Source organism: Sebastes umbrosus, chromosome 7, assembly GCF_015220745.1.
Source record: "Sebastes umbrosus isolate fSebUmb1 chromosome 7, fSebUmb1.pri, whole genome shotgun sequence".
Classification (NCBI taxonomy): Eukaryota; Metazoa; Chordata; class Actinopteri; order Perciformes; family Sebastidae; genus Sebastes; species Sebastes umbrosus.
This window is the reverse complement of record NC_051275.1, coordinates 21,338,083-21,360,019: the sequence shown is the minus strand read 5'-3', so window position 1 is coordinate 21,360,019 and position 21,937 is coordinate 21,338,083. Positions and strand designations below refer to the sequence as shown.

The window sequence follows — 21,937 nt, the reverse complement described above, 5'->3', positions numbered from 1 at the left end:
ATCACCGCTAGAATGCCATCAGATGTTACACACTGTACCTTTAATACACTCACTACTTATATTTACTTTTTATGAACTTTTATTCTGTAAGGTAAGATTGAATATCGTGCAGTGAGCTATGCATCTGTTGTTTTCCTGTACTGCTCTATTCTGGTGGCATTGTGGTGTTCCCACAGTGTTGTGTGTCTGGTACCCCTTGAAGCTTGCTTCACTTTGTTGGTGGACTTGGTAGTTTAATCTTGTAATGTATTTTTAAAACACTGAGTGAAAAAGATTTTTCTAAAATGCTTCATTTTATAATCAATTTACTTTTACATAACATGGTCTGCTGTATAAGTTGGATACTGTGCTACATTCTACGAGGACTAAACTACTGCAAAATGGAAAAGAACACAAAACTGTTGCACAAATGCGTAAGGAAAAGAAGCTTTTTTTTGTAAATCTTTTTTCTTTGGAGTCATTGGCAGATTTGACAGTGAACCAATGTGGCAGGGCTGTGTGTGGTGATCCTGATGTGGGTGTTTAATGAATATTTTGCCTACTCTGTTCAGCTTTGGCTGAGCATTACCTGTGACTGGCAGACACATCTCTTCCTTGTTATCTGGAGACATTCTGGACGGGACACACAGTCCCTATCATATAATATTATACTGATATCATATGAGAGAAATATAATAAACTCACTGTTGAGTAGCTACAAAAGAATGTGTGTTATTATTATATGATACAAAGCATTGATACTGAAGATAATATTGGGTACGAGGCCATGAGGTGTAAATACGACAGAGTAAAATCATAAATTACTATATGAATAATTAAACATTCTAGAATAACTTGTTCTTGTATATAGTGGTGGTGAATGTGGTATTTTATATACAGTCCCAACAAAGATAGGAATATTATAGTAATATTATATAGGGTTTAAATTGATAAACCGGGAACTATTGTTCTGAAAACATCCCAATTATAAATGCCATTTAAAATAATTATATGATGTACCTATGTGTCTGTTTTAAGTGTTTAGCCAGTATTTTTGTTGTGCCTTATTGTACAATTTCTATCTCCTTCTCTACTGACCTCTAGACTTGATATTTTGTCTGTCTTTACAACACCACTTTGGAGAGCTGATAGCAGCTATCAAACACTAGAGACAAATAGGCAGTGTTGCCAAGCAAGCGAGTACCATCCACCTAGTGAGAGCTATGTCTTTGAAATCACTAAGGTACAGGAATCTCCCCATTCTTCTTCATTGAATGTTCAATAAACTAATGCTACCGAGAAAGCCAGAGGCATTTGAGAGGCAGTGGCTCAATTCAAAAAATGGTCCCCCCAAACTTTAGGAAATATACTGACACTAAAATAGTGTTGGAGATAAAGTGTTTAAGTGCTGGCTGCGAGATATTTTAACATAATAATTCACTTTGAAACCAGCCTAGGCTTTGCTCTCAGCTGTATCTCTGTATCTGTACCTCCAGTCTCCTAGAAGTTCTGTTTAGGCCTACCACTAATTTACAACTGAAAATATGTTTTGGAGGAAACACAATGCTGACTGAATTACATTTTTTATCAGCATAATGAGAAAATGTTGTTAATTCATATATCTGGCAAGTGGCAAGATATATTAATACTTAACTTATCAGTGAAAATGTTCATTAACAACATATTTAATTTGTTTTCAGACAAGATATCCAATCTTGCAATCCAATATTTGCTGGTAGCAATGAAAGTAATTCTTAAAATTATTATTATGATTATGCACATGCCGTTTGATTAAGGTGGGGTCAGCCATATGTTCCCTCAGCATCATCGTTGTTCCATGTTAAAATCAGTCTATAACTTTTTGAAATATCAGGCCAGGGGTCCTTGAAGGGGTTCCAGGGAGTCCCCAGCAAAAAGGGGAATCATTTATTTTCACTATAATGCCATCCATAAGTAACATAATGACAGATTGTATGACTATTTTTGCCATGGGTTTCATACTCTTTCTGTAATAAAACATCTAAAAGTAAAAAATATTATCAAATGGGGGTCTGTGGTCTAATTTGTGTCAGTTTAGGGGTCCTTGATGTGAACAAGTTTGGGAACCACTGGGTTAGGTTTAGGCATGAGGAGTGGGATTGGTTAGGGTTAGAGTAAGAATATCAGGGTAAGCCAATTAGAGGCAGAGAGCAAGTCATGCCTTCGTCCGGTGGCGTCATTCTGTATAATAATTAGCCTTATGTGCTTCTATTTGTAGTATTTTGTTGGCCATTTGTTATCGGGTTAATTGGCTTTCGGCATTTTTCAGACTATGGGGGGTTTCAGAATAATGAGCCATCGGAACAATGGCGTGGCACCAATAAGAGCTGTTTGCCGTGTGACTCAGCATTTTCTTTTTCTAAAAGTTGGAGCCTCACATTGCGTTAGTATAATATGTATACTGATTACTGTTTGCAATTTGTGATTTTATTCCTGTTTTGACATTTTATCAAATATCCAGAAAAGTTGTGTTGTGTTTCTTGGAGGACTTCATATTGTTAGCTGTCTACGTTAGCTTAAGGCAACTCATTGTGAAGACAATATAACGTTAACAGTGTTTATCAACTATCAGAACTAACTATATGAAATTAGTAATAGTAAAATAAAGCACTTCTCATATTGGCATGAATACTTGTTCGTAATATTGTTGTCATATTATTGTTGTTCAGACATTGTTCAGCTATGCAATGCATTAAGTAAAAATGTAATGGCTCGAGACTTAAAGAAACTATTTCATCCCATCCTATAGTTCATGAATGAAAGGTTTTACCAATTACCTGAATTAAAAGCTTACTTATTTAGGATGTGAAACTCCTGATGTTGGGCAATATTAGTTTGCTGAGATTGTTTTGGATATGGAATAACTATAAGAGCCTAAAAAAAAACAATATACTCTTTTAAGGATCAACAATATTTGTACCTAAAGGTATATTTAAGGACCAAATCTGAATGTCAAGGTGAATTTCACACAGTAGTTAACTTAATGCTACTTCATTCCTCTCATACTTTTACAGTTTTTTTTTAGCTTTGTCTTATTCTTTGCACCCCATATTGCTTTTTCAGTGTTGACTGATCGTGAGTGTTAATTAATTCTACACTATGGATTAGTTGTGTCGTATAGAGCTTCTCTCATTTTAGAAACTCCACTGCGTGCTGCAGGATCCTCCACTCTTTGCTTTTCTCTGTAAAAAAAGAACTCTGAAAACCCACGCAGTGCTGAAACACAATAGAAACAGGAGCCTTCTTCCCCAGAGGTTACTACTGTAAATGCCTTAAACGTGAAATGTCAGAGTAAGGCGCTGGGCGGTAGATTTCTCTCTAATTATGCAGCTCATAAAAGCTTATTATTGGCATCACCTTCCCTCCCCCTCCAGGTACCACTGTGCTGCACTATAGGCAGCCCCGGGCAATGCCAGGAAAAGTACGCTGTATGGCTTTTAAAATAGTTCGTATTCCTCATTTACACTGGTGCTTCTTTAATCTTGGCCTTTACCTGCAGGTAATGAGAGCTCACTGTAGTTTTGGGGTTTTTCTGTGGCTGTCTGGAGAATGTCTCTGCAGCGAGAGGGTTATACAGAATAATGAGTGAGAGGCAACTGCAGCATCAGGACTGAAAGTCTGAAAGTTTTGTGTTGGAGGATGGGGGAGTATAGGCTTTCTGTGTGTTGGTATGTGTGTGTGTTTTACTTTTTTATGTTGTGTGCTGTAGTGCAGTGGCAGTAAAATCAGTAGCAGGTTTTATCTGTGAGCATCTGTTCTTGCTGTCATGTGCAATACAAACAAGGGTCCGGTCTAGAGACAGAGGCACGATGCTGAGAGAGGTGAAGAAAGAAAGAGGGAGGGTGGGGAGAAATATGGGAGACACATGGGATACAATATACCCGAGAAGCTATTTGTCTGTATAGTATTGTACTGCTGGAACGACATATTTTATTCCCTGTTATGCAAATTGGACAAAATTGAATTTGAAAAACAAGAAATAGAGTGATGTGCCGAGTGTGCACATGATCGAGAGGTCTTTCCAAATGCACAGAGACACAAATGAAATGAATCAGAGAGAGCTGCAGAGGAGGTTGCTGAGTTTTGATGTACTGTATAGAGTAATGCAGATAAAGGAGGGTCGTTTTGAAAAGATTTATGGAGAGGTCCGCACAGAGAAAAGAGCCCAGTTTGACAGACAGAGTGAGGCAATTAAGAACCCGAAAAAAAGACAGGAGAGTGTACACAACATATGGAGATGTTGAGAGAACAAGCGAGGGGGAGGCAAGGAGAGGTAGAGGTAGAGGAAGTCCCAGGAGACCTATTGTGTCCGATGCTTTTACTGTGGTGATGATGCACCCTGCCGCTGGTCCCCTCCTCTCATTAAAGCTTTATGAAGCAAGCTTAGCACACATTTTATTACAATGACGCCACTGTCTGGCACATTCCAGCCTTGCGGCGGGGTGGTGGTGGTGTGGTGGAGGGGATTGCAGAGAAACAAGCCCATGGAGACGTACATCAGAAAGGGAAACATGGGAGAAAGAAAGGATGAGAGCCAGCATCAGAAGGCATAGATATAAAAATAAGCGAGGGAGAAGGTGAAAGATAGTAGAGAAAAGCAGGGAATGAGAGTGGGTGAATGAAGAATGAGACATAGAGGTTTTTGTTATGTGCTCTGGGCCTCTGTGCGTATGGTTGCAGATGTCTTGGTGTTGTTTAGAAATAGAATGGTTTGGGAATAAGGCTATCAATATTTCCTTAAGTTTTGATGGAGACCCAGGAGGTAAGTGAAGAATAAAACTTACAGACAGTGATGTCACAAATTGCATCTAGGCCAGTAGATTCAGTCAAGTTTACAAAGAGATGCACCAGTTGGCATGGGAGCAGCGCTCCACTCTGTTCCCCATTATGTCACTTCACATGTGCGATGCTTTTGTTTTTGTTCTGCTCTTTTTTCTATTTTTGTTCCGTTCCTCAAAACAGCTGTTCCCAAAAAACATAAATTCATTTAAAAGCAAGGGAATGACATGCTGTCAAAGAAATGCAATAATATGTTTTATACACATGAGTATCGCGTTATTATGCTGTGCGATACTGTATTGATTTTCCGAAACACTGTATTGATTTTTAATTAACCTCTTAAAAAAATGATGGCCCGATAGGTATTCAATCTTTCGGAGGTTGTAATGGGCTCAGTTTTAGGGCTGGGGGGAACTAAAAAAACTGAAACTAGAAAACCTAAGGAATCCATTGGTACCAACCAATGTCATGCTAGCCAGCGTCGTGAAGGAGTCTAAGGGATCCCTTGACCTCTGACCTCAAGATATCGGAATGAAAATGGATTTTATGGGTACCCACGAGTCTCTCCTTTACAGACAAGCCCACTTTGCAGTTCGGGGCAAAAAGCATGCAGTTTTTGCATGCAGTATAAATGTGTTATTTTTGCCTATTCTAAAATTGTGTATTTCTGGTGTTGTGCTTTATACTATGACAGTTTTTACATATCGTATCGCAAGATTCTTGCCAGTACACAGCCCTAAGACAGTGTAAGGACGCCATTTCTCCCAGCCAACAGATGCCATTATGAATCCCTGCGTGTTTCAATCTAAATATATGCACACATCTCAGCAAACTCTCTCTGCATGCTGTTTCCTTCAATCCTTGTCATTTCACTGTTATTTTGATGAACATTTGCTCTTATCTTCTGAGCACTTATATGATGTCAACCTAAATGATTTAGTGTAAACGTCTTTGTGCATCCCAGGTACTGGACTGTAAAATATAGCACCTGTCATATAGCAGTTTATCACACACAGTCTCATCTCTATAACCATCTCTTATGTCGTTATGTGCTCTGAAGTACCCAAGAAAACCTGGAAATGCCGTGCAAATCATCTTTTAAGGCTATAAGTTTGTTGACTTTGAGGACGCAATGACTCAGCTCCTGCTGAATGACGCATGCTCCGTACGTAGTATGCTAGTTCCCTGAATTGAAGACATTTAGCTCCTGTCATAATCACACACTAAATCCCTGCCTTATCGCCTCCCGGGTGCAGGGGCCTCGGCTTTGTTTAATTGCCACAAGCCGGAGCGTCAAAGCTGCATCTCCCTCAGTATTTACCCCCACTGAGGCTTATAGCTGATAATGGAATTACTCTGAGTCCCAGGAGGAGGGAGTGAGGGAGGAACGGAAAGAGGAGGCAGTTATAGAGGAAAAAGAGATGAAGGAAAGTGGATGAAGGAAGAGGGAGGATGGATGCAGAAGAGAGGGGAAAAGGTACAAGATGAAGGGATGCACACAGAGATCAAAAGAGGGAGAAAAGGTAACAGAGTGATGGCCGGTTGTTGCCAAAAGCAAAGTCTGCAGCCCCCCCTGTCTTACTGTTTACTCCAGTGTGACGTATTAAAGGGTGGGGAGTGAATTATGACGCAGGATAGAGCTCAAAAAAAGCCTGCCTGAAAGAATCTAGCTGAAAGGATGAATGGGGCTGAAGAAAGAAAGGAAGGATGAAATAAAAGGATGAGAGAAATAGAATCATTAAAGAGTGTAAAAAGAAAAATGAGTTGACACACACATTCAGTCACTTCACTCGCTGAGTCCTTAGAAAGTGAAACAGGCGTTTGTGAGCACATTTCGGTTGATTTGTCAGAATATGCAGGACTCCCCGACTCACATTCCCAAGAGGTTTTTTTTTGTGTTCAAACACAGTCTTGGCCGAGCCGCACTGATGAACGACAAAACCGGAGCCGGGGAGAGATTTTTGTGGAAGCGAGATAGCGCAGGACGTCAGTGCTTTTCACTCTCCTCTCTGTCATGGTTGAAAGCTTCGGGCTGTTTGAAGACTGAGTTGCAGTGTTGTAGTGGAAAATTACTTCACATCTGAAGTGAGCTTGCGGCTCGGTCAAGGGTTTTGTAACTGTGCGTGTGTGTGTGTGTGTGTGCGTGCATGGATGGATCTTAAGGATGTCAAGCTCTAAAGCAGGTGGGATTATTTGACTGTAATTTCCTTAACAACTGTGTAAGCAGCCATGCCAGTTTGGGCTGGTGGGAATGATTTTGTGCCAGTCAGAACATTTTAAAATTGCTTGCCATGGGCGCTTGTAGGGTAGTCTGATTTCCACCCATATACATGTGAATGCATGTGCTTATACTTTATAATTACATGATTTTGTATATGATGTGTTAAGAGAGGGATTATGCTTTTAGTGCCATGAATCTGTCACACGTTGTTATGGATGAAATTAAAGTTGTTTTTTCAGAGGAAACTCAACAAGACTTCTTTAATTTTAATGATGCTTCTTCAAGCATCTTTTCTCAGTTTCATTAGACTTTTCACATTTGTGGGTGCTAACACACACAGCTCAAAGAGTTCTGTTTGTGGGTCTAATTAGGAGTGAGAAGGTATGGCTGACATAAGCTAAAGCTGTCACTCATTATAAATGGTTGAGATGTTAAATTCCACAGTGGGAGTTCAATTAAGGAACATGAAACTTTCTCAGTTCCATCTTCTTGTTTGCTGTTTTCTACTCTCTTAATTTGCAAAACAGTGCCATTGAGTATACTTTTTTTCTTCCTTCTTCATACATCTGGATCCCTCCTCTTCTTACTCTTCCTCTCCTCTCCTCTTCCCTCCTCAACATCAGTCTGTTCTCAGTACTCGAGGGGAGTCTTCGCCATTTTCGGCCTTTACGACAAGCGCTCGGTGAACACGCTGACGTCGTTCTGTGGGGCCCTGCACATCAGCCTAGTGACGCCCAGCTTCCCCACCGAAGGAGAGGGCCAGTTCACTCTGCAGCTGCGACCGTCCATCAGAGGAGCTCTGCTGTCACTGCTGGACCACTACGACTGGAGCCGATTTGTCTTCCTCTACGACACGGACAGAGGTGAATGCACAATTCCAAATATATTAACAAGCTATATGAAGAGCTGGTGTATATGGGTATATGATTTTGTGTAGGGTTTTGAAATGGGTTTCCACATGAATAGGTATAAACATCCAGGGAAATCAACAATTATTCACTCAGTATTATTGTTGGACGTTGAAGTTGATTGTTCCTTGTATGAACTAAGATAAGAAAAGACAAGTTAAGCCTTTATTGATTGGGATTGGGAATTCAGTTGTAGCACAGACAAACAAGTACAAATAAGTAGTAAAACAATAAGTAATTAGAAGTTTATATAATAGAAATAAAATAGAAATTATTATACATGAGCAATTAAACTCAAAATGACATGGCAAGCAGTACATGCAGTACCCACGACCAGTGTTGTGTAAAGCCTGTCTCAAGTGAGGGAGTGAAGAGTACAAAATAGAAAATACATTAGTCATTATTAGTCACTGGGTTCAGGGATTGAGGGAGGTAAATTGCATGACTGAAGTGAGTTAAAGTATATGTTAATTTTTAAAACTCCACCAGTTCTTATCAAAGTGCTGCAGTACAGCATCACGGTACAGTTTTCTTTGTCGACCTCACCTCTCATCTGTTTTCTTCTCCATTTTCCTTCCTTGTTGGATTTAAAGACAAAGGATAGAGAGGGATTGGGGAAAGTGTATATATATATATATACAAAAGGGGCTGTAACTCAGTATTATGAGGTGTTTTTGGACCAAACTGTTCTGGGGAACTCCCCCAAGAACTACAGTCTACAAAGTGTCTTCAAGCTGTCCAGTGCAGCTCGCACACATCTCCAGCTGGGAGATCAGTGAGCGGCAAGTTTGCTACATTTCACAAGCTTTCTTGGCTTTTTTAGTAATATGAAAATAAAAGAAACAGCTTTGTTACATGGCACAATCATATAAACGCAAGCAAAATATTAATATTTTTTTATTATTCTAAATAAGAAACCGTCATGAAAGTATCTTTTGGGATTTCAGTTTGAATCGGCTGTTGTTCTTGGGCTCAGTGGGTGTGCTTTGTGCTACTGGGTTACCTCGCTGAGCAGCGTCTCTTCTCGTTATTTGGCTCATTTTGAGTGTGCTCATGAACAAGTTAAACTCTGGACTTCACCGTCGGTCCATTTGGCCGTGTTTTCTTCCATTTTTTTCGTTACGAGCTGTTGTTTGTGTTTTGTGTTGTTTCTTGTTTACATGGTTAATGGGTTTTAAAAAATGACGGAGAATACCTACTCTGAAATAGGAGCTAAAAAAGTCCCTCAAAACGGCGTTCTAAGAACTACGATCGTTAATAGTGCTTGCGGTGAAAACACAATAAAAAGGGGAGTTATTAGAACTAAGTTGTTAAAACTATGAAAAAATTCCTCCGGTCCGAAAACGTCTATAGTCTACATTCACTGTATAGCAGAACTGTCCAAATGACTGGAGTGAGGTGTCCTGATGACACCGCCAAAAATCCACAAGCTCTGATAACAAGAGCTAACTCTGTAGATCTGCCGTCTTCTACCGCTGGGCTTAAATTAAACACTCAGCTATGGAAGATTAAAATAGATTTTCCGAATTAGTCTGGTTCCAAATACTTTTTTTCATGGAGAATTAATCCGTTAATTTGGGTTCAGTTTGGAACGGCCCACTGAGAACGCTATTATAATATCATCAAGTCATAAGAATCTTTTTAAAGGACTATTTGCCTAGGATTATTTGGCCTTAATGTAACTCCCAAATTTAGCCTTGTTTTCTTGTGGAAAAGCACCACGGCTGTACTACTGGATCTTCGAGAATACAGCTGCAGAAACAAGGGTGTAATTTGGCACTTTTCAGCCAGAAACTAAGGTTTGGCCTCAACTCTTGCAGCATTCACCTGCCTTCAATTTAACCATCCCATCATGCAGCGCACGTAAGTTAGTGGAGCAGGCACAGCTGATGCCCACGGCCCATAACCACTGTCATGGGAATGCTTGGCACGTTATCTCTCTCTCACACATACAAACACACACACACACAAATAAATCCACCCACATACACACAGACTAAGTCCCTGCCACAGGGAGAGAAACACAGGTCAAACATGACGCAGAGTCCCCAGACCATGGTATAGTGGCGTGTTAGGGAATCAGTGAGCTGCACAGTGTGTGTGTGTGTGTGGGCTCTGTCTGTGCCTCTGCCAGCCTCCCTCTGGTCCAGGTTGTCTGGGTTAGTACCCAGGGGGAGCAGAGGGAGAAAGAGGAGGGTGTGCAGGAGGGACAGGTTAGGTGAGTCGGTGCTGGTGGAGCAGCCAGAATAGGAAAGGGAGGAGGAGGAGGCAAACAAGGTGACGGGGGGAAGAGGAGAAAAGTGGAGGTAAATGAGAGGCGGTGGAGGGAGGCAGGGACGAGAAGGAGGAGTAAGAGGACAGGCAAGCCTCTGGGGATATACAGTAGCACATAACGGGAAGAGGGGGTGAAGATTGAGAGGAAGGGGGGAGAAATGGAGCGGAGGATGGATGCGTAGACTTTGGGCTTGACTTGGCCAAGGCAGGGCCCTTCATTATAGGCTCCCATCAGGCCCTGCTGCCGGTAATGTGCTGGAAAATGGGCAGTAACGCTGTGATCTGTTTTATGCTCCCTGCTCTGCTCTGTTCTGCTCTGCAGACAGCCTGCTGACACACACACACACATTTAGGTACGTCCACAAGCCTGCACACAAGCGTACAAAGACAAATGCTTACAAGCACGCATAAAGTCACATACTGTAGATTAATGTATGTACATCTGTGCAGGCATTACACTCGATTACAAATGTACACAAACAACTCACAGACAAGTGTAACCCTAAACACAAATACATTTAGGGCTCAGACACACTCATTCACTTGTGAGGCTGGAAAGATAAAAGAACAATCTCATACCACACAAAAAGACAGACTACACACAAAAATACACACATACACACACACATCAACACTGTGATTACTGAGGCTTCAGATGTGCTTTTTTTGTTTCAACTCAAGCAGTAAATAGCTGCTTCCACAAAAGTAGAATAAAACAGGGTAACAGTTGGCACTGTTGCACTCCAGTGTGTGTCTCATTTAGTGTTGTGTCTCTTCATGTGACTGTGTGTCATGCAGATAGTGTGGGTCTGTAATTGCCATTTTGTACACAAATGCGACTTTGAGTGAATTGTGAGATATTGTTATTTTATTTCCCACAATTTCCATTCTAGCTCAGAGACGAGTTAACAACACATTTGGAGGTTTGGTAGAGATTACAGCGATCATTATGATACAAATGCAGTCGTGCCAATATTGTAAAGGATTATTATTGTGATATTGAGCTCTCTCATTATTGTTATTTTTTTTTCCACTTGTTATGACCCATCGAGACAGCTGTTCAATGTAATATACCTTAATTCATTGTCGCTCGCGTTGCCACCTGCTGCTCATGGGATCGTATTAACTTTGAAACTCATCTAATGTCACGCCAAGAGGCATATTCATTCTATTCAAACCTCTACTCCACTGTGTGGAAAAAGATCTTTCCTTTCTGTGTCTATGAAATTGATGAATTGATTGAGGTGGCAGCGTGTTCTCAGGTGAGTTGCATTTGAATCAAAGTTCACTACTTAACAAGAGGCAATGAGAAGTTTAAAGTCAAGGAAATGTCACTATGAACAGTCTCCATTGTTTTGGCTCATAACTCTTTGTCCTGATAAGCTCTCTGGGCTGCTTGATAAAGTGACATTCAAGAGACGCCGGTTGCTTGAAGCGCTTTACCCCCACTTTTGAAGATAAGATATAAAGGTGTTGCTTTGGTAAATGAGATGAGCTGATGAAGCTGCTTGAAAGTATTGCACATCAAATAACCAATTTTGCGAATACTGATGTGATTATTTTTGGCTTTAAGTCAAAATGGTCCAACTCCCTCTGCTACAACAGGGTCTTCTTTTAAAATCAGATGAACACATATATTTTTTCCAAGCTGTTAGTTGTGTTTAGTGTGTGGTTAACGGGTAAAACTTTTATTTCAGAATCAGTATTATTGCTATTATTCCCTTTTTAATAATAATAATAACAATAATAATAATATGACCTTATGTAATACCTTCCTATCTAATGTGTTATTATTTTATATGTTTCTGTCATGTCTGATCTTTGACTATTTTTTGTTTTTATTTTGAAGCACATTGAGTCTATGCCTGTCGTATGAAATGCGCTGTATAAATACAACTCGATTGAAACTTGATTTAAGTTTCACCTTAAAAAATTGCAAAATATAATTACTCCACTTCCCAAAATACGGCTTCTACCTACAGCGCTAACTCTCTCTTCCACCCTTTTCCTTCCCTTGCTCTCTGTTGTCTAGGTTATGCAATACTCCAGGCAATTATGGAGAGAGCGGGGCAGAACGGATGGCAGGTCAGGACACACACACACACACACAAACACACACATTCCTGGAAACAGGTCAAAAAAACACACACTGATGAACATACAGTACGTGATCTCATGCGACATATATACATACAGTACATGTGTAATTTACACAATCACACATAAATACACCATTAGCTTTGTTCTTAATTCTTCTTCGTTTGTGCTTGTGTGCTTATACACCTGTCCTGTACGTACTTTATCCCAGGTGAGTGCTATCTGTGTGGAGAGCTTCAATGAGGCAGCGTACCGCCGACTCTTAGAGGACCTGGACCGGCGCCAAGAGAGGAAATATGTAATTGACCTGGAGCCTGAGAGACTACAGAACATCCTAGAACAGGTAATATCATTGTACTGCTAACCAAAGTTTGTTTGCACATGACGGAAACTATAACGCTGCTTTAGACTGTATTATAAGAGCAGTATTCAGAGAAATTTAAACACACCTACCCGCCTACTTCAATATGCCACCATTTTTAAGTAGAAATATTATTTATGTTCAAAATGTATTGTATACAGCCTAGTTGGTGGGATGAAAAAAAAAAAATATATATATATATATTTAACTAATAGTTGAAGGGCGGGTCCATCTGCGTTCTGTTCCATTCTTATCAAATGGAAACGCCCACTCAGCTGTTGCAAAAAGCAGTGACATAGGTTACCAAAGTAAGCTAATCGAAGCTAATCAATAAGGTTATGAATAATGTTACGCCAGCAGTAGCTGAGTCAAAGTGAGCTGTGCTAAGTTTGGAAATAACTGAAAGGTTAGTTCAGATTTTTTGAAGCGGGGTTGTATGTATGCTCCCGCTTTCTGCGAGGTAAAATTACTGCTTTTGTGAATGTAGTCTGGTGGCTTTGAAGAGAGCGATATAACAGCTTCAGTTCCCCGTCCGAAAGGGTTTGTCTGATGGTGTGGTAAAGCGGCTGTGGAAGGAAGCAGCAAAAAAACGGATTTTAGTCACCCAAAAAATGTTTATATTATATTAAGTGTATGCTATATTTAGAATATTTTCACTGCTTTACCTTGCCATCAGACAGCCCTTTCCGACGGGGGACTGAAGCCATTATATCACACTCTTCAAAGCTACCAGACCAGACTCCATTCACAAAAGCAGTCATTTTACCTTGCAGAACACGGGAGTCGCTGGTCTATCGCTGCATCGATCGGTTAGTTTGTTTGTGTTATGTGTGACTTTTGGATCCAAACTAACATCAGTACATTGCTTAGCTTCCGTGCCGCTACTTCTGTCTGCTTCTCCAAACTGGGAGCATGCCGACTGCCATCTAAGTCACTGTATGTGACGTTAATACACTGACTATAAAGCTGTACATATACTGTACATATAGCAGCGTCATCATGCAGAAACCTACATCAGGTCACGTGGGAACAAGTTTTTAGAAGGGTTTGGGAAAATAGCATTTTGATGCTAAAATGTATGTATCTTGACCAAAATTTGAATGTTGGGATTTGAGGACAGAAGGAGCACCACTGGGAAAATAATGGACCCGCTCTTTAACTAACTAGTGAAGCATAAATTAAACATATGAGCTTTTAATTGGTGGTAATTTACGACAATACATCATATGGTGCATTACTAAATACTATAGTCCCTAGTGTAGCTACAGTACATCACAAGATTAGAAAAACAATCACTATTGGCTTACTGCAGGCACAGGATGATATTTGACAGTGATCTGGAACCTGAAGGACCCTGCAGCATTTTAGATCATGAGATACTGCTTTAATGGATGCCGCTCTACAGTTTTATGTGGCACTGAGATTACTACAGACAGGGCAGAGATTACATCACTGACCTGGACTTAACAGCACTTAACACTTAATAATGAGGTCGAACACGCCACAATGACACATTATTAACACCTCAAACCACAGAAAACAGAGTACAGAGTAAGCTTTGTTTATAAAGTAAATTAACCAGAACATTTTTAACAATTAAGTATATTACATTTCCAATTATAGTATTTTTTTCCCACTGTATTACTGGTGTCTGTCTGCTTAACTCAGCTACTGGCAACAACACTCCTTATGCTTTCTGACATCTGCAGAGAAAACACAATTTCAGTTTTCCCCTGGAGTTCATATTGTGGAGTTTAAAATGTGACTTCCCCAACAGCTACATCAGCGCATGATTGCAGTAAACACACCATACTGTCCATTCAGATACTGATTTTGAGCGCACGCACACACACACACACACACAGAAGAACATACAGTATATGAAGGCACACACACTCTGACACCTTACGCTTGTCCAACTTCATTAGATTATCTGTCTTGCTTGATGGTTAAGCTCTGACAGGTGGTGCAGATGTATGTGTGTGTGTGTGTGGTGTGTGTATGTGCCCTTTGACTCAGGTCTCAGTGTAACATCGCATTGGTTCTGCCACCTGTCATCACATCTGATCCTCTGTCTGCACATCTGACAAACTCAGTGACACACACAGCTAAACACTCGTGCTCACACGCAAATACATACCCCCCCACACACACATGCACATTTTTCTGTAAAAATGCATACCAGCTCTTAATGCAAGCTGCAGGCAAGCAAACACACACCAGCTTTAAATGCACATACTCATACAGCTACACACACAAACGTACACCAGTAGCAGCATCCCAGACAGATAGACAGTTTCTTAATTGGCTTCTGTGGTGAGTGAACAGACAGACTGCGACACACACACACACACACACACACAAACATACATACACACTAGTATATACTGAGACAGGCATACAGACACAAAAACACACTCCCGACACAGTGGGCTCTGCAGTGCTGGCATTGGCAAGCTCCCCTGCTCTGAGACAGAGACTGCTCTGTTTGACGGCCCCTGCCAGCTGCGATCTGTGTGTGTGTGTGTGTGCATCTGTATGTGTCAGTACATAGCTGTTGATACGTGTGGATGAGCGAGACAGAAAGAAAAATGTGAGCAATTTATTAATTAAGTTTAGACACCATGTTAATACAAGATGTTTTGTCAAATATCTGACAATGCGCCATATTTCACTCCATCCCCCTGTGCAGATGTAACGATGCCATTACACTATTGACTTCAGCACTGTGCCAAACCGTCAGCCATTCAAAGTCAGACAACCACACCAAACAGATAATCAGCAGTCAATTGTGTTCAATGGCAACACGTGTTGATAGTACATGAAGTGGAAATGATTTAGTTGGATGAATTCTTTAGTTGCAACAAGTTGATGCTGTAGGGAAAGCTGAAAAATGTTGAAGATATGTTTTTGTACGTATGTTCACACTTATAGTAGATAGTTCAGGTGTTTTGAAGTGGGGCTGTATGAGGTACTTATCCATAGTCAGTGTATTACCTATAGTAGATGACGGTCGGCACGCCCCCAGTTTGGAGAAGCAGACAGGAGTTACCGCACGGAACTAAAGCAATGTATTGATGTGGACGGGGCCGGGAGCAAAACATATTTTAGCCACCCAAAAGATAGGCTCACATAAAAAAAGCAATATCAGTTTAAGTATACGCTATATTTAGAATATTTTTGCTGGTTTACCTTGCCCTCAGACAGGAAACTGAAGCTATTGTATCCATCAATGCTCTCGCCAAACCTACCAGAATCGATTGAAAAAAAACAGCAATTATACCTTGCAGAACACGAGTTGCTGGTCTACCGCTGCATCAATCGGTTAGTTTGTTTGTGTTATTATGTGACTTTAAAGGGACTATTTGTAACTTTCAGAAATGCTTGTTAACGGCGACACCTGTGGCCGTGAAATCAACGAAAGTCAGCGTCGGGCTCGCACCTGCTCGCTCTCAATATACCTGAACGAGCATCGCTCAAAACAGTGAGGCGACACACGTCAGCTAAAACCACAATATCACTCTGTATTTCAGCTGCTTGGGAGTAATGTTAGCTGACCAGACGAAGGTCTCTCCATGAACATGATTTAGAACTGATCCTAGTGTTGGCTTTTCCTGTCTCAGTGCAGGCTGAGGCAGCGGGGCTCTGCAGCGTCTCTCCCTGCTCTCTCCGCCCGCAGACGGAGAGAGCAGGGAGACACCTGCACCCGGTCGGTAACGAGACAATAAAGTTTCTCTCTGCAGAGCTCCGTCACTTCACAAGACACGGGAAAGCTCTGTTGGTCTGGAGGAGCTGCAGCAGTTATTTCTGCACAAACTTCCACTGTGCATTCACTAGATATTCTCAGAGCTAAACTAACTCTTCTGCAGTGTGAAGTGTGCGCATGTTCACGTCTAGAGGTGGAGCGAGCTGAGTAAGAACGCGCACGCTGTCTGAGTGAAGGCAAGCAGGCAGAGGAGGAGAGGCAGCGGCTACACGTGAACGCGCATATGCGAGCGCGCATGTGTCCCGACCCGGTACATTTTACTATTTTTTTCAATGGAGTCAGGTGGCTTTGGCATAGATGGAACAGCTTCAGTTCCCCGTCAGAAAGGGCTGTCTGACAGCAAGGTTTACCGGTGAAAATATTCTAAATATAGCGTAAACTTAAACTGATTTTTTTTTGGCAGGCCTTTCTTTTAGGTGGCTAAAATAAGTTTTCCTGCTGGCCCTGTCCACAACAGTACATTACTTTGGTCCTGTGCAGTAACTCCTGTCTGCTTCTCCAAGCTGGAGGCGTGCTGACCGTCATCTACTGTAAATAATACACTGACTATGGATAAGTACCTCATACAGCCCCACTTCAAAAGACCCAAACTATCCCTTTAATATATCTGCTGACTATTGGATCTAGGCACCTTTATTACCAAAACAAGTTAAATCATCTTTCTAACAGGATGCGGGCATTTTTTTAAATAAAGTTAGACCAGAGAGACAACACATTGCTGAAACTCTTTAAATGTTCCAAGAGGCTGCAGAGTCTGAGCCAGCATGGTACCGACACAGACCCATCACTCCCTCTGCCTTTAATCAGTATAAGAATATAACCACAGCCGCAGATGGTAGGGAGTCTCCTTTATTTGTAGTTTGACTCCCTGACCTGCTCCCCTAAAACTAAATTAAACCAACTTGCCAGTTAATTCAATAGCTCACAAGTTAATTGTGTATCCTACATGCGCACTGGTTTGCCACACTACATTCATTGTCAATTGATAGAAAAGAAATGATGTATTTTTTCTCTCTCTCTCTGTGTTTTTCTTTCCAGGCTGTCAGTGTGGGGAAACATGTAAAAGGTTACCATTACATCGTCGCAAATCTGGTAAGAACTCTTAATGGCATTGCGTGCCTTTGGCTGTTGTTTTGCGACATGTTTAGCAGAGTGTTGGTGTAATGTCTTGTTTTAATAGCCTAAAGGAGTATAAGTCCTTTTTTTAATATTTCAAAAAAGAAGAGCAAGATGAGGTCTTAAAAAAATTAGAATCACCCATAACACACAATCGATGTCTACGCCTCTCAAGCCAACATTATGAGACATACTTAACTTTGACATTCAGCTTGTCTCAATGTTGTTGATTTTCCTGCAGTTATTAGCAGAAAAATCAACAAACCACGGTTGCCAGTTCCACCTTGATCTTTTAATATTCCCACCAAGGTGCCCTTTTTCTTTTCACTCCAGAATTAATACATTCGTCTCTCCCCAACAAAGTCAGAGCTGCGGATAGCTGCCGTAACTCGCGTCAGTTAAATGACGTATTGCTTCAACCTTAATCCCTGAAATCTGTTCCACAGCCGTTCTCTCCTACACTGTGAAAAAGGGTCCACTGAGCTCAGGTCAAGCTAGATAGCCTTTTAGCAATTAGCATCCATCACCCCAGAGTAACCCTCACACGTCTTTATTCTCTACCTCTGTCTCTGGCCCGTTCCCAAATGGCTCCTTCTCTCCACGACCACTTCACTACGAAGTGTCACCCTGCATGAAGTCTCAGCTGTCGAAACCACTCCATATTAAGTACGGGTATAAATAATCAGATAAACTGTAGGAGTATGTGGTGTATAACTCTTCCACTCGGTTCTTTCTGTGCTTGCATCATCTCTCTTTTCACCTTGTCTTTCCATCTTTCTTTCTCTCTCTCTCTCAGGGATTTAAGGACATATCTCTGGAGAGGTTCATGCATGGCGGGGCCAATGTGACTGGTTTCCAGCTGGTGGACTTCAGCAGGCCTATCGTCATTAAACTGATGCAGCGTTGGAACAAACTGGATCAGAGAGAGTACCCTGGATCTGAAAGCCCACCTAAGGTGCTAAAAAATATGCTGTCCCTTCCTTAAGCACACAGATTGGAAATAACTGAGTAACAAATGACATTTGAAATAGCTGCAATAGCGGGTTTTGTTATGGAAATGTGCTCTTCAGCAGCCCTTATTCTTCTTTGTCTACTTTATTCAGGGAACAAAAATGCAGAACTTCACTTTACTTTAGAAATGTAGTAAAAGCTCTTTTCCACTATAACAAACCGTCAGTACAACTGCATATACACCAGAAGATTGTGCACAGATACACACACATATTTGCAGTGCACACACACACACACACACACACACATTTAGAGGTGCTTGCATTGGTGTGCAAATTGTTCTTCGTACCTGAAATTCACCACAAAAGTCAAATTCTTCTTCCAAGCAGGTCACTAGTCACAGGGTGATGTGCTGCATTTGAACCATTCAGAGTGTGATGTGGTGCATTTGGTATTGCTTCTGAGCCAATCAGAGTGTGACCTCAGGATGTTGGAAAGGTGACTCAGCTGATCAATCTATGACTGAATACATAAATCCCTCTTTGTTTCTGTTAGGTCAACATGATGCATGCAGATTCGTCAGACTTCTTTGTCATGTCTGCCATCCTCACCTTTTCCCTCTCACTTTTTCCTGCATACAGTATTCCTTGTCCTTGTCTCCTGTTCTGTATCCAAATGCACAATTACTGTATATAATATAATGCATCTCATTGTGTCTCTTACTGTATATCCTCTCTCCATTCCCCATCAGCGTCTGTTTTCTCTCACTACCCATGTCCCTTTCTCTGTCACATTAGTGTGCCTCTATTTAGTCTCTCCCACTCCCCCCTTTCTTTCTTTCTTTCTGTCTCTGTCTTTGTCCCTCTCTCCTCCTTCAGCTTGTGTTTCCCCAGTATTTGAATGCTGCTTATGATCACCGCTGCTAAAATTTCACATGAATAGCCTCCACTCTTGTGTTTCACCAAGTGCAGGGCTTAGCTTCTCCACACACACACACAAAGCAGAGCAGATAAGGGACAGGTGAAGTGAAGATAACGTTGTCGGTACCAGTTACAAACAGGCTGGGTAGTGTATGACACGCTAACGTGCTGACGGATTCTGTGTTTTTGTTGTATTCTCTGTTTAAAAATAGCCTTTTAAAATGCTACATTGCTTGTCAGCAACCGGTCAATTGGTGACTGAGGACTTTGGCCTTGTATGCTCTGATTAATTTGGCATGCACCAGTCATGATTTAGTTTTATTGAAAACTCAACTTCTGGCATTTGCGCCTGGTGTTTGTCACCGCTGTTGTGGAAGAAGAAAAACGGGATTAACAGCTTTAAAAGGGACTTGTTTTCTTTTTAAATAAGTGCTGTGTGGTGGATTTAATTTATGCAGATGTGAAGAGTGGTTCATGTGGATTTGCGAAATTATTTGGAAAAGTAGGTCTCACTGATAAATATTTAAAGAAACTTTAAAATGTTAAATTTGAGAATTCAATTTGGTGTGGTTGTAGGTTCCCGGCTCATCCGCCGCCCAAAAGCAGTCAACCTAGGAGAAAACACTGCTCAGCACACCTCTTTTGACCTGGTACTGACCTGCAGCACATTGCATTTGTTTTGTGCATATGTGCAAATATGTCTACCTACCTATTATTAAGACATCATACTGCATCTATCTCTCCCTTCCTCTTGGCTCACACTCACATACAGTCACTCTCAGAGGACACACATACACAAGGTAGTGATGTGAGTCTTTCAATGCTGGTCATGCACTTTCATTATTGGAATGTCATTTTTCACCCGAGGACCAGTGTTAATTGGCTTATCATCGTTCTCAGATTGACCTGATGATATTTTATTAGTGGATGTCAGCTGCATCAATCGACCCGTTTACACAACAGTTGATGTGTTAATGGAGGTAAACGTATTATGCATACGCATGGTGACCTTGCAGGTAAACACAACTGCAGGTGTTCTCAACTTTCAGAACTTTGTGAACATATTCACTCAAAGGTTCCCCTCCCAAAATGATGTGTTACCTCTACCTTTTGCAAACAAGTAAACACGAGTTTAATGATTTAACACAATAACACAAAACCAGGTATCTCTAGTGACAACAGATGCTTCCAAATTGCTCTAGGCTAATTGGTACTGTGTAAAAACTGAGCTCAGTTAGCCTTGGGCCAACTCGTCGTAGCCTCAGGCCAAGTAGAACTCTGGTCTAATAATGTGCAGTGTGAAAAGCACTACAGGGACATGCCCCTTTCACACTGGAGACTGGATTTTTGGGCTAGCTGCGTTTGGCCATCAATCAAAATCTCTTATCCCAGAGATTCTCAGCTGCTGTGCCTTGAAATGAGCTCTGGGGTGCCTGGAGATTTTGTTGGAGTATAATGAAAATGATCAGTGACCTGGCAAAGAAATATACTATAACTTCATCAAAATTCAGCCACAATGCTTCTGATCTCACGTATCTTCTCAGAGCTGCAGCCTTTTTGGGGGCTTTTTCCATCAAATGCCCTAACTGTATGACTAGAATATGAATAGATTTACAACATCTTTGTTTGCATATTTAATAGATAATTGGCTGCCTTTATATCTCAATCATTTTTTAGGACTATTACTGGGGATGCACAGATACCGATATTGGGTATCGGGCCGATCGGATCGGATATCTGTGACAATGGGGCTGATTCTATGTTTATAAACTATATAGACTGGAATTAATTGAATTCCTAATTAAGTTTTGACCAATTTGTCACTGTATTAAAAAGGTTCACATTTGAATTGTAGTTCCTGTTCATTTTTAAGATTTTTTACCAAGTTGCTGGTGTACGATTTATTATTTTAATAATAAATACCAGTTCAGTAAATGTATATCTATGTATTTATTTGTTCCATTTTGTTTCACAAAGTTAGGAAAGCAATGTTTAAGTCAAGCCTGATTTTGTCTTACAAATAACAGAATAATCCCTGTTACTTCCGCACAGTGAGGCTTACAGCTTATTTATTAAACACTGATATCGGATCAGTACTCGGTATTGAGCGATACTCAAAGCCCAGGTATCGGGATTGAAAAAGCTGGATTGTTAAATATTACTGTAGCTTCTGTGTGAAAAGTTGCCCATGCTTTATTTTATTACATACACCATGTATAAACCTGGTCCTTGGCCTGATAAGGAATGGTGAAGTAAACTGGTATTAGGCTCAGGGCTGGACAATATATAAATATTACATCGATATCGTGATATGAGACTAGATATCTTAGATTTTGGATATTGTAATATGGCACACAGTAAGTGTTGTCTTTTCCTAGTTTTAAAGGCTGCATTACAGTAAAGTGACGTCTTTTTCTGAACTTACCAGACCGTTAATGCTGTTCTATTATTTGCCTTTACCCACTTAGTGATTATATCCACATTACTATTACTATTACACATTACTTATCCATATTGCCCAGCCCT

At 40.8% G+C, this 21,937-nt stretch overlaps 1 protein-coding gene across 5 annotated transcripts in view; it reads left to right on the top strand.

The window, feature by feature from the left end:
• The window catches only part of gria4a (glutamate receptor, ionotropic, AMPA 4a), a 119,479-nt gene that overhangs the window by 42,907 nt on the left and 54,635 nt on the right, over positions 1 to 21,937 (top strand). For all 5 annotated transcript variants that reach the window (XM_037775470.1, XM_037775473.1, XM_037775469.1 and 2 more), the window contains exons 3-7: positions 7,642 to 7,881; positions 12,233 to 12,285; positions 12,509 to 12,640; positions 17,463 to 17,516; positions 18,337 to 18,495. In XM_037775470.1, coding sequence (XP_037631398.1) covers positions 7,642 to 7,881; positions 12,233 to 12,285; positions 12,509 to 12,640; positions 17,463 to 17,516; positions 18,337 to 18,495 — 638 coding nt within the window. The remainder of the gene's footprint in view (positions 1 to 7,641; positions 7,882 to 12,232; positions 12,286 to 12,508; positions 12,641 to 17,462; positions 17,517 to 18,336; positions 18,496 to 21,937) is intronic.